This window comes from Triticum urartu, chromosome 2A (genome assembly GCF_056163025.1).
Source record: "Triticum urartu cultivar PI428250 chromosome 2A, HENAU_Tu73, whole genome shotgun sequence".
NCBI classification, from domain to species: domain Eukaryota; kingdom Viridiplantae; phylum Streptophyta; class Magnoliopsida; order Poales; family Poaceae; genus Triticum; species Triticum urartu.
The window spans coordinates 585,875,947-585,890,898 of NC_141874.1; the positions used below are offsets into that span (position 1 = coordinate 585,875,947).

The window sequence follows — 14,952 nt, forward strand, 5'->3', positions numbered from 1 at the left end:
TGGCGTGACGGTCTTGCGGGGCGCGCGGGGGGCTTGCCTTTGGCGGAGCCGACGAAGGTGAGGCCGGACAAGGCAAGGGAGGCGAGGCCGGCGGCGGCATCGAGGGTCGGCGTGTCCTCCATGGCCGGAAGCGCGAGTAGGCGGGAGGGTTTGGGAAAGTAGAGGAAAGTGATGGTCGTTGTGCCACCGACTGATGGGCCAGAGGAAGAAGTAGGCGCGCGTCGCGCGCATCCGTTTCGTGTCCGTGCCGATGCAAATGAGACTCAAATCTGAGCCGGGAATGGGTCGACAGCCGGACGAAAAGCGGACGCGTGTTCGTTTGAATCGACGCATTGAACTAACTTTTCTATCCGCGACGATCCAAACAGACGCGCACGGATCAAATGAGTCGGCACGTTGGAGTTGTCTAGTGGAGTAGCATGCCTCGAAGGATCCTCGGGGTGGACCAAAGGAGAACACGCCGTTGCGGCTGCCGCGGCACCCACCCGCAGCGACAGGGTCGCACGCAATCCAGCACCAACCAGCCGCACTCCCACTGACAAACCGGGCCAGAACCCACCCCTGGCGGCAAGTAGCGCCACACAAAAAAATTCCCTCCGTCGGCGTCGTTTACCAGTCGCCTCCCCCCGCCCGGGTCGTCGGTCTCGTCTCGGCGGCCTCTCCCTCCCTCCGGTCTTCGCACACGGTTTCCATCCCGCCCCACCAAAGATCCGATCAAACCAAAGGCGCCATCCTTGTCCCGGTCGGCGCCTTCCTCGCCATTTCCGCGTACACGTCCCAGCGTGGATCTTGTGGCTTCCGCGGCGGCGGAGCATTCGGCGCGCGGCGGCTCAGCTATAGCTGCCTATATACTCCGGTGAGTCCCTGCTTCCTCGGACCTCTCGAAGGCCGATTGCGATGGTGGTTCTTCTACGCGTGGTTAGGTCGCCTCCCTGCTTGATTGTTTTTTTTTTTGCGGGGGTACCCTGCTTGATTGCTAGCTCGCCTCTGTCACGCCGCCGGTCGCAATGGTTGGTAGCCCAGTGCCGTGTTCTTGGTTCACTTTTTGGGATTCTTTGTGGGACTAGGGCTGCGATTCTCGATGCTTCACTTTTTGCAGCCGCTAGCTCGCTTGTTTAATCTGGAAGCTATAGAAGCGGGGCCTGTCGCGGTGTTGTTTCTGAAACTGACAGGGCTGCGGATAAGGCTCCATCAAGCTTCAATTTTGCTGTGATTGTGCTAGGGGACGCCAGGTTTGGTAATTGTACGGGGCGCCGTCTCAAGGCTTTTTGTTTGCTTCCCCTTACTGTTTTCAGTTCACACATGGGTGAATTTGTCTCTCGTGGCTAGTTCGATCTGTCTATAAGTACAATTTTGTCTAGAGTGTGGTTTTGTTTGGTCATCTATGTTTGTTAGTTGCGTGCATTGTCAAGTTGCTTACTATAAATATGCAAAGGCCCCAGTGTTGTACTACATGTAAAAGGCCCCAGTGTTGTATCAGTTGTAGATGTGTTGTGGCAAATGACAAGAATGGAAAGGGAGGCAGTTTCGTTATTGGTTAGGAGGATAATTCATTTACTCACCAGTTATGATCATGTCATCCCTCGAGTTGTAGCTATTCCTTTATTAATTCATTCATCACAAATGACTAAATTAAATGTTTTACACATTTGCTGTTTGCATTGTAGTACTGTACCACTACAAGGGAAAAGAGGACAAGTATTGCTCTGAAGTGAGATACGCTTGGGGGCAGATTTTGGAGAACTCTTGGTCTAAAGTGTGAGAGATTTGAAGATATATTTTGGACAAATTGTGGCCTAAAGTGAGATAGGTCTGGAGGCAAACTATTGTGTCCGTCAGCGTGCTCATGTGGGACATCGGATACAAATGAGGCACATCACACTTCTTTACTGGAGGACCGGAGACAGATAACGTTATGGTAGCCGCTACAGCTACAGAAATGTTTCTTGTGTGCTTTGAATCCTTGTGCCCCTGCTTTCGCTCGAAAAGGAAGGATGGAAGTGAAGATCCTGTTCTTGCAAAAGACGGAAATTCCTGTAAGCAAAAATGATGAATTTTCATATACGGGTGATGGAACCTGTTAACACACTGAATCAATGCCTACCGTATTTTTTGTGATGAAATTTAATAAATGCAAATTTTGTGGTTATCAACACTTTGCCACCGTTTGACATATTGTTCCCTTCTTTTTTCAGTGAGTTCTTCTGAAATGAGGTCAATTTCTGACAGAATTCCCTCGAGCCCTCTTCGGGTACCTGCAAGTCCATCTAGATTTTCATTATCTTCACCGCCAAGTAGAAATGATCCATTGAACCTCAGTCTTGAAACGGTTATTAAACTGACACGTAACTTTTCGCCGGCCTTGATGATTGGCGAAAGTTATTTTGGAAAGGCCTACAGAATGGACTTGCAAAATGGCCTTATTGTGGCTATTAAAAGGGCAAGAAAGGTAGTTTCTTTTTTCTGGCAACTACACTAGAGATTTGCATAAGCACAATGACTGAACTATTATTGTATATTCTGGTTGCTTTAATTCCACTCTATTAGGTTTAGCTAAAAGCCTAATTAGACACGACACTTCATGAAGTTTAGAAGTTCTATTATACTCCAGCCTAGCTTTGTTTTCTGTCGAATTTTCTAGGTTTGTTCAGATTTGTATAGTTAGTTTTTTCTCCCTTTTGGGGGAGGCTGCTAGCCTTTTTTTGGTCGTTTGGGTCAAAGCCACTGTGGATGGTTTGTAATATACAATGGCACGCCTTCTGATGCTTGTTTCTTTTGGTTCATAGGATAGGATTATCATAGGAATAGGAATCTTGTAGGAAATGAGATGACATGTATCTCAAATCCTATGAGTAGGAATAGGAAACAAGATGTCATTTGGTTGACACCAAAGGAATTTTTCCATTGAGTCTAGGCTCTTTTTTATTTTCCTATGAAATGTGGAGGATAGGAACCAATCCTATGTAGGAATAGGAATCCATTCCTATGAACCAAAGGGCTCTAAAGGAAAAAATCCTATAAGAATCCTATCCTCTAGAATTCCTATGAAATTCCTCTAAACCAAAGGAGGTAGGCCTTCTTTGGTTAATAGGATAGGAATTTTATAGGAATAGGAAAATCATAGGAAGTGAGATGACATGCATGTCAATTCCTATAGAGAAAGAGATGTCATTTGGTGCATAGGATAGGATTTTTTCCATTGAGTCTAGGCTAATGTTTTTTTTCCTCCAAAATGTGAAGGATTGATTCCTATCCTACATAGGAATAGGAATCCATTCCTACAAACCAAAGGGCTTCAAAGGAATTTTTCCTTTGCAAATCCTATCCTATAGAATTCCTACAAAAATCCTACAAACCAAAGGAGGCCTTAGATTGTTTACTGAGCTTATCATCCACTGCTCTCTCTTGGGTGGAATCAAGAAAGAACAAGAAATTGGCTAATGCATGTTTAGGTAGACCCAGTTGTTGATCGATCCATATGTGTGTAGACCAACATAAGAATAACAGGGTTATGCATCAATAAAACATGCTGCATTGCATTCTTCGTTCCAGTAGTTGTGCATTGCTCTTATATCTTTTGTGTGTTGTGTAAGCCTGTTCACTAGTCGGATTTTTTCCTCTCCGCAATCTGGATAGCTGTTGATAAAAATTGGGTACCTTCACTTCTTTTTACACCTGTTTGACTTGTGATTCTGATCCGGTCTATTTTCCCAGGAACATTTTGCTTCTTTACACGCAGAATTCAAAAATGAAATTGCACTACTAAAAAAAATCGAACACAGGAATCTGGTCCAGTTACTTGGATATATTGACAAAGGGAATGAAAGAATTGTCATAACCGAGTTCGTGGCAAATGGCACTCTTAGGGAACATTTGGATGGTATGCTGCAAACCAGATTGCTGCTTTACTTGATTCCTTCTCAGGATGAACAGTAACATTTTAAAATTGTCTTTCAGGACTACATGGGCTAATATTGGGCTTCGGTCAGCGTCTTGAAATAGCCATAGATGTTGCCCATGGATTAACTTATCTGCATCTATATGCAGGTACACCTTTGCCTACATGTTTTCATTTGCTGAGTATAGAACAGTCAAGTGAAACACTAAATGAATGGTTCTACTTTTCATTCTGATTCAGTCACATGTTCAGGAATTTACCTCAGCAGTAACCAAACACATGAACATAGTATTCTTGCTGCACTGAAAGTTAATAATTCGTGGTACTTGTCAGTTATCGTGATGGCACACGTTTTCGGAAATTATTTTGGCTGTCCGTTGCCTTGAGAAAATGTCATGTACATGTGCTCCAGCTTCGTATTAAGCGGGCCTAACGTTTTTTAAGAGTGTGTACAAATAAGCATTTGCCGTGCAAGTTTAACAGTCACAAGAATTTGAGGCTATGCTCAACAAGGACACACAATCCTAATTTGCATGTGCGACCTAAATTATGAATTTAGCAATCACAAGGATCAGCCATGTTATTTCTTTTGTGTCCTCCATTTAAATGCAAGATTTAGCTAACAGCATGAATATGCAATTATCTATTCAATAGAAGTAAACTTGTATAACATACTTTTGCTCTTTAGTATTTTGATGCATCGACAGGTAAACAGACGCATTCTAATTTGATCGTTCCTGCTGGCGATTTGCATATATCTTTTCTTAAATTATAATGCAATCTTATGCTTTTAGAGAAGCCCATTATACACCGGGATGTGAAGTCATCAAACATTCTACTAACTGAAGGCTTCAGGGCAAAAGTAGCCGACTTCGGATTTGCAAGAATTGGTTCAACAGATCCAGGCCAGTCAGAGATTCAAACTGATGTGAAAGGAACAGCTGGCTATGTGGATCCAGAGTATCTGCGGACAAACTATCTGACAGTCAAGAGTGATGTGTTCTCTTACGGCATCTTGCTCCTGGAAATCCTATCAGGTCGTCGTCCTATTGAGGTGAACAGAGGAGGAAGAGAAAAGATTACCGTGCGATGGGTATGTCTTTGCTTTCCTCTCTTATATTTATATCATTTCAGTCGTTGGTATCCTGTTTAATTTTTTAATCAGCTAAGCTTTACTAGTTAGCTCTGTTATGAATCATGTATGTTGCTCAAGATTTCTCTTTAGTGGTACCCCATGAAAGGTAGATCAAACCACTTAGGAGACAATTTGTAAACACAAGCACAACTAGAAATAGAAAAAAAACTCGACCAACAGGCACTAGCACTCGTGCCATTTTAGTTTAGGAGAACCATGAGCACCCATGGAAGCTAGGTTTCGCATGGGATGGGATGGGCAAGCATCGGTGCCTCTAATCTAACCGAGTGACGCTCAGTTCTTACAAGCAGAAAACAGAAATGTAGTACTCAATGCCAGCATAGTTTCAAGAATGAGCTTCAGAACATAAAACTGTGAACTAGTTATTCAATCATTTATTTAGTTCAATTCATTGCATCCTCGTACTCTTATCTGTGTTTTTCTGTGTTCATTCGTTTGGGTAGGTGATGTGTGTGCCTTCCTTTGATGACTCATAATGTGATATTTTGTTACAAGTTAAACCATACACTATGATGCCCCCTCCATGTGTACACAGGAAAAAAAAACTATTGTCACAGTATCTCAGATATCAGATACTTATCTTTCACTCATTTTAACCGAAAAAACACACACCAGTAATTGTTAGGCTGCTTATCCCATCTATTGCCACTTAGATTCTACTCCCTCCGTTTCTAAATACTTGTCTTTCTAGAGATTTCAACAAGTGACTACATACGAAGCAAAATGAGTGAATCTATACTCTAAAATATGTCTACATACATCCGTATGTTGTGTCCATTTGAAATGTCTAGAAAGACAAATATTTGGGAACGGAGGGAGTACAAGCCATCTAAGGTTGGTATAATGCCTTTGATGCAGGCCTTCGAGAGATATAACAAAGGCAATGTCCAGGAGATACTGGATCCGATGTTGACCGAAGCAGTAAACGAGGATATACTGAATAAGATTTTCGATGTGATGTTCCAATGCGTCGCTCCTACCCGCGCTGACAGGCCACATATGAAAGAGGTTGTGGAGAAGCTCTGGAAGATACGGAGGGACTACGCTAAAACCCAAAACAGAGCAGAAGGGTCTCTTTAAACCATCTTACACTGGGTTATTGACTGCTTTTTTTTCGCTTGAGAGAACATGGGTGAACTCCGTTCTTGTTAAGGCTGAACATTGCCGTGCATTTTTGTCGAACACGAACAGCTGAAATCTGTACAGGGTTGTGACACTATTGTTGCACATTGTGTATATAGCTGTGTTCATGTTTAAGAGATCGATTTGATGCACGTTGACCTTGAATGGATGAATTCCGTGTAGAGGCACTGTTCAGTGTTTCAGTGATATGTGCCCTGGAGAAAGTGCAGTGGTGCAGATTGCAGTGCAGCTTCTGTGTGTGTAGTTTTAGAAACTGTCTAAGCATTGTCGACTTGTATAAGATTCAGGAAGAGACTGGAACAGTTTTTTTCTTTCTTTCTTTTATGTAGTATATACTCTGCCTGGACTTCACAGGATACGAACACGCGCCATTCCGTACAAAGTGATAAAACTGCAATATCAAATACTCATTTCTTCAGTCATTGCGGCCTTGTACAATTCAAATTTTTGCAGCTTCTTCCGTTTGTTTGGGTTCAATTTTGTTTTAGCCTGGGATTGTTTTTTTACTTTGTGCTCTCCGCCTCATCTTCTAATACAAAACAACTCACATTTGGGTGTGTGTTGAAGAAAAAAAGATCTCTTCAAATCCAAGCACGTATTTTCGACTTAAACTCATAAGAACACTAGTATACACAAAAACTGACCCCCAAAAAAATTAAGATCACACATCATTGTAGTCCTAATTTCTCCAAGCGGGGCACCGATAAGCCGGAGCAGCTGTGACTGAACACTGGAGTTGGTCACTTGTCAATTTCATCAACTAAACTACCACATGAACCTTTGTGTTCCCGGCTCATGGCCCCAATGGAATGGTCTGAACAGAAACATCGCCAGAGTGAACAAATCCACAGCAGCATATGCAGACCCCAAAGCAAGCAATTTGCCATTACCGATTACTGGAGAATTAAGGACCAGTACGACCAATGGGATTGTGTAGTATCTAAATTCAACCAACGGAGCAGGGACGAGAACTAGAGCAACTGAGAAAACAAAGGACACCACCCAAACTCTTGGCTGCGATTTCCCTGTAAGATCAGGAAAAACTACAGAAGTTTCAGTTCATTATACTTCTCAGAATAGACAACCTTTTCTTAAGAGCGAAGAAGTTTACCTAAGATGTTGATAACTGAAAACCATGAGTACACATAAAGTGGAATCAAAATGTATTTCATCATCCAGTGAGCTTGTATGACCTTCCTCCAGATATAGAACGTGTAATGTCTATTGTCAGCCAGAAGATAAGGGTGAGCAATACTGCACCAAAAGATGAGGCTATTAGGATTTCATAAACATAAACAAAAGACAAAGAAAACATTGGTTATGCAGAAGTGAAAAGTAGAATCGTCAACAATCTTCTGACATTTTGACTGCAACTGGAATTCTGCTTGTAGGTTGCAATTGCTAAGTTGAATATGTATATAGTTACTTGCCACTTAACTTCAGCCTCTAAAGGTTCTGCTTTTCGAAAAATTTATACTTAAAGCGAACAAGTCACATACGAGGTGTTCAGGTAAAAACCTGAATAAATGTATAGCCACAAAGCTTAAACCAAGAGCTATCAGCATTGCCAGAGAACTAAAGGTTTTGTTCTTTCTACACCAGTGGAACAAGTCTGATACTCGTCCGGGAGTAAAATGCCACGGTAGGAGGGCAGTAGCTGACACTAGACCAAAGTACAATAACTGTGCAAAATGTGGTGAAACAACATGAGCTTCCTTGGCACCTGCATCACTCCAAGCAAAGGCGCATGTTAGAAAATTATCTATCACTTAATCAACTGCTAAGCCCTATGAAAGATGTAAAAAGAGCAATTCAACATAAGAGTTACCTAGTACTATGCCACCATTCCAGATTATAAATGCTCCAAATGTCACCAGAACTATTGCGAACGGTGCAAAAGTGATTACAACTTTACACTTTGAATTCCATATTTTGAAGCCGATGTCAAATAGTTCTTCCGTAAAACCTGCACATCAATCATAAATATTTAATATGTTGTGGAAAGGACTGCACACAAAAATTGAGATCACATGATCTTCTAGAATTTAAATCCTTCTCAACAAAAATCATTTTGCATTCAAAATTAGAACGTATAAATTGATAAAACGTTGCATCTGGTTTTCTCATAACAAGAAGAAAAATATCAATCATATCAGAAAAAGATCTATTTTCAATTTTAAAGGACATTAACAAGCCGCCTAGTGAATCCCAAAAAGGAAGCTACAAGCTTACAGTAAAAGTTGGAAAAAAAATCTCAATTAAAACAGCTGGAGTACTCACTCGTGTGTGATTTAGTAGATCCAGAAACAACTCCCCTCTTACTTATGGAGTGATTAGTTCGCCGCCTTCTCAAACCTAAAGCACTGACTTTGCTATCCCTGTCAGACACTTCTGCTCTTGATTTATCTGTTGGTTCACTGTTCTCATCAGAAGGGCAGTCACTGAGAGAAAGATCTTGCACATATGCAATGGCTCCATTGGCAGCAAAAAATATCATCCATATTACATTAGTCTGCCGGAAAAGTATTGAGAGAGCACCGAACTGCAGGCAAAAGGAACAAAAATAATTAACAAAGGCAGGAAGTATATCAAAAATTTCAATGTGAAAATGAGTGGTTTGGTTGCTAAAAAATGATGTGGGGCACTGAACATTCTTTTATGAATCAACAACCTTCACCATCAAGTATGCTACGGATAAATTTTATGAATGTACAACTTCCTGCAACTCAAGCAAGCTAAAGAAGCTCCTGTTGTGAGCACAATAAATCAACAAATAATGTATATGCTATGGTCTCCACAAAATGCAACCTTATCTCACCGAAAGCTATAAAGAACCGCGTTCAAACACTCACCAGTGCGCTGACCCAAAACCGTTTCTTCAAGCAGGACAGGTACATCGCAAGAACTGCAGCTAATGATGCGACATCAGTATAATACAGAAAGGTAAAGAACCAGTGAACAGGATACAACGCTACAAGAATAGCATAAGCAGTTGCCTTCATCTTGCCAATTCCTGGCTTGATACACAGAAGCAGGTCATGGACAAGAACACCACAGACCATTGCCATTATAACATTAGTTGACCGGAGAAGTGCCGTGGTGCAAAGGGGGTCAAATGCCTCTGCTACCTTAATAGCCCATGCACCAGGAAACAGGGAAGCAAGATATGCTAGAGAAATGTAGTACCTGCAAAATTGCAGACAGCAGTTCGTCACAAGAAAATTTTGAGTTTGAAGCAATAAGGAGTAGTCGAAGCTCACAGGCCAGGAGGGGTGGTGATCATGGGATCCCACGTTAAGAAATCTCCACGGCAATAGTGTTGCGCCTGGGGAACATGGAATATCTCATCCTAAAAGCAAACAATAAAGTGGTAGTGGACATGTTATCATGTTCTATTTGGAAGCATATTGTGCCATATACATTTTCAGAATGAGAATACAGTGATATATCAGACAAAAGTATGAATCCTAAGGATCTTGCTAAAGCTCTACCTATGCCTCACGTCGCCGAATCTATTTTTTCCGCAGAACTCAACTTTCTAGTTAACTATGAAACTACAACTCATGAAATTCCTTCATGCAAACGATGACGTTTTCCCACATGAGAACCAATGCTACCATATCAATGAAAATTATTGTGTCTAATATATTACTTGTATAAACAGCATTGGGCAAACAAGCGTCATTGCAATTTCAGTGGACGATGTTGTGAAACAAAAGGGATAGCTGTTCCCCATTAGCATTTATATCAGATAACTAAATAGATTACCGTAACTCTACTATATTTGATCATCAAACTATAGGCAAGTGAAATGGGCAGTTCAAAAGCTGGGGCATAAAAAAGAAAAACCGAGACATATGCATATCCTGACAAGAGGACTGACCATGTAGGGGTCAGGCACGATGGAGTCAACCAAGGCGGCGATCGGGATAGCCCATGCGGCCACCGCGGCGGTGACGGCCAGCCTTCCCATCCCGCAAGGCGGGGCTCTCAACTCCGGGAACCCGACCTGAGGAGACACCCCGAGCTTCAGATCCAGTTCAACGCTCGGGACTCGGAAGCACAGAGCTCATCACACGAGTCCTCACTAGGTTTGTCGGAAGCTATGCAGGCTGAAGAAGGTCCGCGGCGTCAGGAGCGAGTTCGCCGGTGGTAGGCTGCGGCCGGACGGCTCTACGCTGCTGCGGCTCCTGCTGCCGGCGTCTCGCCGGAGGTCTCAGGCTAGACCGGTGGGGATTTCAGCCGCGACACCTCGGCCCAGTCGTCTGTAAACCGGCTCGAGCAGGCCCACAACTCTGTTGACCAATATAACGGCCCGGCCCAACCACCGGCAGGTACCTAAGCGAACGGGAAAGAGGGCGAAGTCTCATTACTCGTTGCGCTTAGATCTCCCACCCTCTGATCTCCCCCGAGGCGCGAGCAGGAAGACGCCGGCGGGCGGCTCCGGCGACCGGAGAATCTGCGGCCTTCCTCCCCGCCCTTTCCATGTGAGCAGCTCCTACTCTTCTTCTCCCCCATCGCGAGTTTTCTTAGGTTTGGATGGATCGATCCAGTCTTTGGTTAATCAGCAGCAGGTAGCTTGTCAAAAGAATCAACAAAGGAGCAGTAGTGTAGTTCTAATCGTATTGAACAGAGCACAGCACGTACAGTTGAAAACTGACTTCGCTATTTGTAGCTAGACATAGGACCTTGGCAAAGCCAGGCGAAGAAGGAATTGCTGTAGAAGTGAGGAGCAGTGGAAGTAGAATTATATTGGGATCTGATAAATGGGTGGGGTATGAGAAAATCTGTGTTGTATTGTTTAAGCACATTGGTCTTACAATAATAAGTAGTGATCAAAGTATCTTTGAATCTGTGCAATAAGATTTATTTTTCTTGATTTTTTCATAATGCTTGATGCATACTTAGATCACTTGGGGCCTCCACGGAATAGTCCCTCTGATTTTGACAGATATCTCCAATCCAATATAAGCCGGCGTTCACCATCTTGCAAACGATTGCTATAAACAATTGTAGCGAGATGCCCAGAACTTCTTGAACCAGACTTGGCTTAACCATAGTGTCAACTTCAGTCACAAACCCACCCATACTTGAGAAGGATATGTTGTGTCTGTTATGGTTTGATACTGCTATTCTACTCTGAGCAGTGTGCGATTGTTAACATTTTGCTCCATGACTTGTGGTTTCATGTTAATGGAACTGGGGCGGGGATGCCCTGTTTCTCTAAATAAAATGTTAAAATTTTAGTGATAGAACTAGATAAAACCTATGAATGTACACCTTTTGCATATCAGTTTGCACGCACGCTCAAATCTCTACTATCTGACCAAATGGGAGTTATTCCAGTGAACTGTGATTTTAGCATACAAGAAACTGTTTGACTCTTAACAGCAGCAGAGCCATGTATACTCAGGGCTTCTACCCTTTTCTTCTTCTCAGGGTTTACAAACTATTTATAGTACAAACATAAATTTACAAAGTTTTTGGTACAAGCACAACTTCAGTCTTAACAGCAACAGAGCCATGTCTACTCAGGGTTTCTACCCTTTTCTTCCTCTCTAAAATAATGATACGCAGATCTCCTGCGTGTTCGAGAAAAAAATAAATAAGATGGGTTAATCCACAGAAGTGACATGGCATTGCGATTTGCAGTTAAAGTCTCTTAGTACAAAGCAACAGAAGGCATGCACATCAGCACATCAGTAATCGGTTACAGCTTTACAGATAGACTAACAACGAAATTGCAGAAGGATATGCCAAACTTTTGAATGCTCAAATGCTATCCTTGTGGAGCTAGGGTAGTGGTGCATTTTTATTTTTATTTTGCTGATGGTTAGTTTGTTTGCTCAACTGTATTTCCTCCCAACCATCAAACTTATTTAATATTATTTTGTTTGCAACATCAGAAGATTGCTGCCAGAGTGAAACTAGTCTGTTGGTGGAAATGGCCAGTACAGCATGCTTCGTGATTGTAAGTAAGAACGACATCCCAATCTATGAGGCAGAAGTTGGATCTGCACCCAAAGTATGTGTCCTGCACTCCATTTTCTCTCTCTCTATTGTATTTAGCTATATAACTTGGTAAAAATGCCCCCGGATATGAAAAATCGAAATAGTTAATAGATAAGCAGCATAAATCATATTGGATCATGCCCCATAGCAAAAATCTGTAGGAGATAGCCATTAACGGAGTGCTGCAAATTTTCTTCTCTGAGTTAAAACAGTGTTGTACTCCCTCCGTTCCTAAATATTTGTCTTTTTAGAGATTTCAAATGGACTACCACATACGGATGTATATAGACATATTTTAGAGTGTAGATTCTCACTCATTTTGCTCTGTATGTAGTCACTTGTTGAAATCTTTAGAAAGAAAAATATTTAGGAACGGAGGGAGTATGTGGTATCTTTGCCCCTGTATACATGGTATTTCTGGCATTGTCTATGCTTTATGCCTCCTGGTTAACTTTTGTAATTTCATCTGTTCCCAGGAAATTTTGGAACTTCTATGTAATAGCGTTAATTGAAATACAATTATGCATTTGAGTCTTCTTGACTGGGTCTGTTTTCTGAAGTAGTTTAGTCATATTGAATTACTATTAATTTACATGTTTCTTCTGGCATTTACTTTCCCTCTCAGAAAGAAGATCTGGCTTATCACCATCAGTTCATCCTGCATGCTGCGTTAGATGTTGTTCAGGACCTAGCATGGACCACAAATGCAATGTGAGATTCTGTTGGTTGATTAATTTTGTTCTGTAGGATACACCCAAAAAATTGTGTGGTCTTTCTCTAGGACACATCCAAAAATACCACAGCCCAAAAATAGTCTTCTCATATAACTTTTATATTGTTTACGTCATCTAACTCTTCCTGCATTTTCAGGTTCCTGAGGTCGGTTGATAGATTTAATGACCTTGTGGTGTCTGTTTATGTAACCGCCGGTCATACTAGATTCATGTTGCTTCACGATTCACGCAGCGAGGATGGAATAAAAAGCTTTTTTCAAGAGGTCCATGAACTTTACATCAAGGTAAGATGATCATCGATCGGTCCATCACGATCTAGAGAATCCTCTTATCGCATTTTAGTTTGCTATAAATGCTCAGTTAAGTGCACACATACGTCAATTGTCAAATCATGCGTACTGAACAGTAATGCCACTGAGTATCCATTTTTGTGGTGAACATAATTTTTGGCGTCGGTCTATTATCTTTTGCCATGCTTTTATCAAGATGCTCTGTCTGTGTCAAGGCGATGGCACTTGTCTACCCTGCAAATAGGCAACCGGTGGGTGGACGATATGTATGGGTCAAAATCGCATGGGTTGCTTACGAGTCCCATACCTTGCAAAGTTACTTTCCCTAAAAAAGACATGCAAGGTTACTTGCTGATGCAGAATTGGGCACTGTTTCCATAACAAATCTTGACAAGCGTCTGCAGTCTCGTTCTAGAAGATCTTACATGTATCAGTTAGGGTCTTGATATGTACTCCCTCCGTACCTAAATATAAGTCTTCCTAGAGATTTCAATAGGACTACATACAGATGTATATAGACGTATTTTAGAGTGTAATTCACTCATTTTGCTCCGTATCTGGTCCATATTAGAATCTCTAAAAAGACTTATATTTAGGAACGGAAGAAGTAATAAAGTGGTATTACAAATCTTGTGTTTTTCTGCAGATATTCCTCAACCCCCTGTACCTGCCCGGCTCTCGCATCGCATCGTCACATTTCGACACCAAGGTGAGGGCTCTCGCGAGGAAGTATCTGTAGCGTTTGGCCACGGAGCAGCTTCACTGTCATAACGCGGAAGCAGGGCCAGCAAACATCATACTCCACCGCAGCTGTTCTCCCGTCATCTATGCACCCTGCTGAATCAAGTATGCACACTCTTATTTTTCTTCGTGTTGGATCCTTGCGTGCGCGCCAGTGAATCCCGGGCTTTCAGAATCGAATTTGGTTTGTAAAATGGACTGTGCCGCGCATGGCAAACCTGCACCACCAAACCGTGTAATCTCCGTGCAGCATACGGGGCATATACTAGTGTAAGTGTTGGTTTGATTTCCTGTCTTTGTCCTGCATCTAGCTCGCCTTTTTCCTGTGCGTGCGTGCGTGCATGATCGGATCTTACCTTCCTCCACCAGAGCTGTGGCTCGTATGCGCTAGGCGGAAAGGTGACAGTGCAGGATACGCTGCGCGTGGTACTATGTTGAACAATGCAGGGTATCTGATGCAGGAGTGAGATGAGATCTGATGAGTACAGCGCCACTGAAGAAAAAGTGCCCAGTTAGCAGTAGTAGTAGTGTGTGTTAGCCCTGGTTGTTTTCAGTCCCGGTCCAGCCCCATGATGCACGTCTGCGTGTGTAAAAAAGGCATCCCATCTTGGAAACCTTTGTTTTTTGTTGAGGATTGGCATCTTGGAAGCATGTCACAGCGGCAGCTTATAGCTAGCTGTTTCCAGCGCCCTCTCTGCATGCGTACAATACACAAGAACAGTGAGCTGATAGCGTCAGGATCCGGACGTGTGGTTCGTGCACACTGGCAGACTGAGGAGGAGATTTTGTGGGGATTCGGTCGGGGCAGCAGAGCACACGGTGTGTGACCAGACCAGCCCGGCGAACCGAGCCCCTCCACTCGGTCTGAGCTTATCGGAAGCCCGTCTTTACATCTAGATATATCCATACCTACGACGAGTAATTTGAAACGGAGAAAGTAGTACCAACACGATTGATTGATTTTCTAAAGCAGGCTAT

At 42.7% G+C, this 14,952-nt stretch overlaps 3 protein-coding genes across 8 annotated transcripts; 2 read left to right on the top strand and 1 right to left on the bottom strand.

The window, feature by feature from the left end:
• Positions 1 to 588: 588 nt before the first annotated feature.
• Positions 589 to 6,358, top strand: LOC125538895 (calmodulin-binding receptor-like cytoplasmic kinase 3). Of its 2 annotated transcripts, none has more exons than XM_048702215.2 (7): positions 589 to 856; positions 1,668 to 2,036; positions 2,196 to 2,449; positions 3,715 to 3,880; positions 3,958 to 4,047; positions 4,693 to 4,991; positions 5,913 to 6,358. In XM_048702215.2, the coding sequence occupies exons 2-7, from the start codon at positions 1,916 to 1,918 to the stop codon at positions 6,132 to 6,134; spliced, it is 1,152 nt and encodes a 383-aa protein (XP_048558172.1). In that variant the 5' UTR covers positions 589 to 856; positions 1,668 to 1,915; the 3' UTR covers positions 6,135 to 6,358. The 2 variants fall into 2 exon arrangements, with proteins under 2 accessions (XP_048558172.1, XP_048558174.1); XM_048702217.2 differs by having other exon boundaries at positions 603 to 918.
• Positions 6,359 to 6,758: 400 nt separating this feature from the next.
• ALG10 (DIE2/ALG10 family) lies at positions 6,759 to 10,442 on the bottom strand. 4 transcript variants are annotated; one of them, XM_048702212.2, is made up of 9 exons: positions 10,286 to 10,441; positions 10,081 to 10,206; positions 9,458 to 9,546; positions 9,050 to 9,383; positions 8,478 to 8,739; positions 8,026 to 8,163; positions 7,716 to 7,920; positions 7,309 to 7,451; positions 6,759 to 7,240 (listed from the first exon to the last, which is right to left on the bottom strand). In XM_048702212.2, the coding sequence occupies exons 2-9, from the start codon at positions 10,168 to 10,170 to the stop codon at positions 6,963 to 6,965; spliced, it is 1,539 nt and encodes a 512-aa protein (XP_048558169.2). In that variant the 5' UTR covers positions 10,171 to 10,206; positions 10,286 to 10,441; the 3' UTR covers positions 6,759 to 6,962. The 4 variants fall into 4 exon arrangements, with proteins under 4 accessions (XP_048558169.2, XP_087400554.1, XP_048558170.2 ...); XM_087544428.1 differs by having other exon boundaries at positions 10,081 to 10,442; XM_048702213.2 differs by having other exon boundaries at positions 6,759 to 7,222; positions 10,081 to 10,440.
• Positions 10,443 to 10,533: 91 nt separating this feature from the next.
• On the top strand, positions 10,534 to 14,265 carry LOC125538896 (SNARE-like superfamily protein). Of its 2 annotated transcripts, none has more exons than XM_048702218.2 (5): positions 10,534 to 10,684; positions 12,104 to 12,222; positions 12,835 to 12,920; positions 13,080 to 13,227; positions 13,880 to 14,265. In XM_048702218.2, exons 2-5 carry the CDS (start codon positions 12,142 to 12,144, stop codon positions 13,970 to 13,972), a joined length of 408 nt encoding a protein of 135 aa, XP_048558175.1. In that variant the 5' UTR covers positions 10,534 to 10,684; positions 12,104 to 12,141; the 3' UTR covers positions 13,973 to 14,265. The 2 variants fall into 2 exon arrangements, with proteins under 2 accessions (XP_048558175.1, XP_048558176.1); XM_048702219.2 differs by having other exon boundaries at positions 10,546 to 10,684; positions 12,107 to 12,222.
• Positions 14,266 to 14,952: the final 687 nt, after the last annotated feature.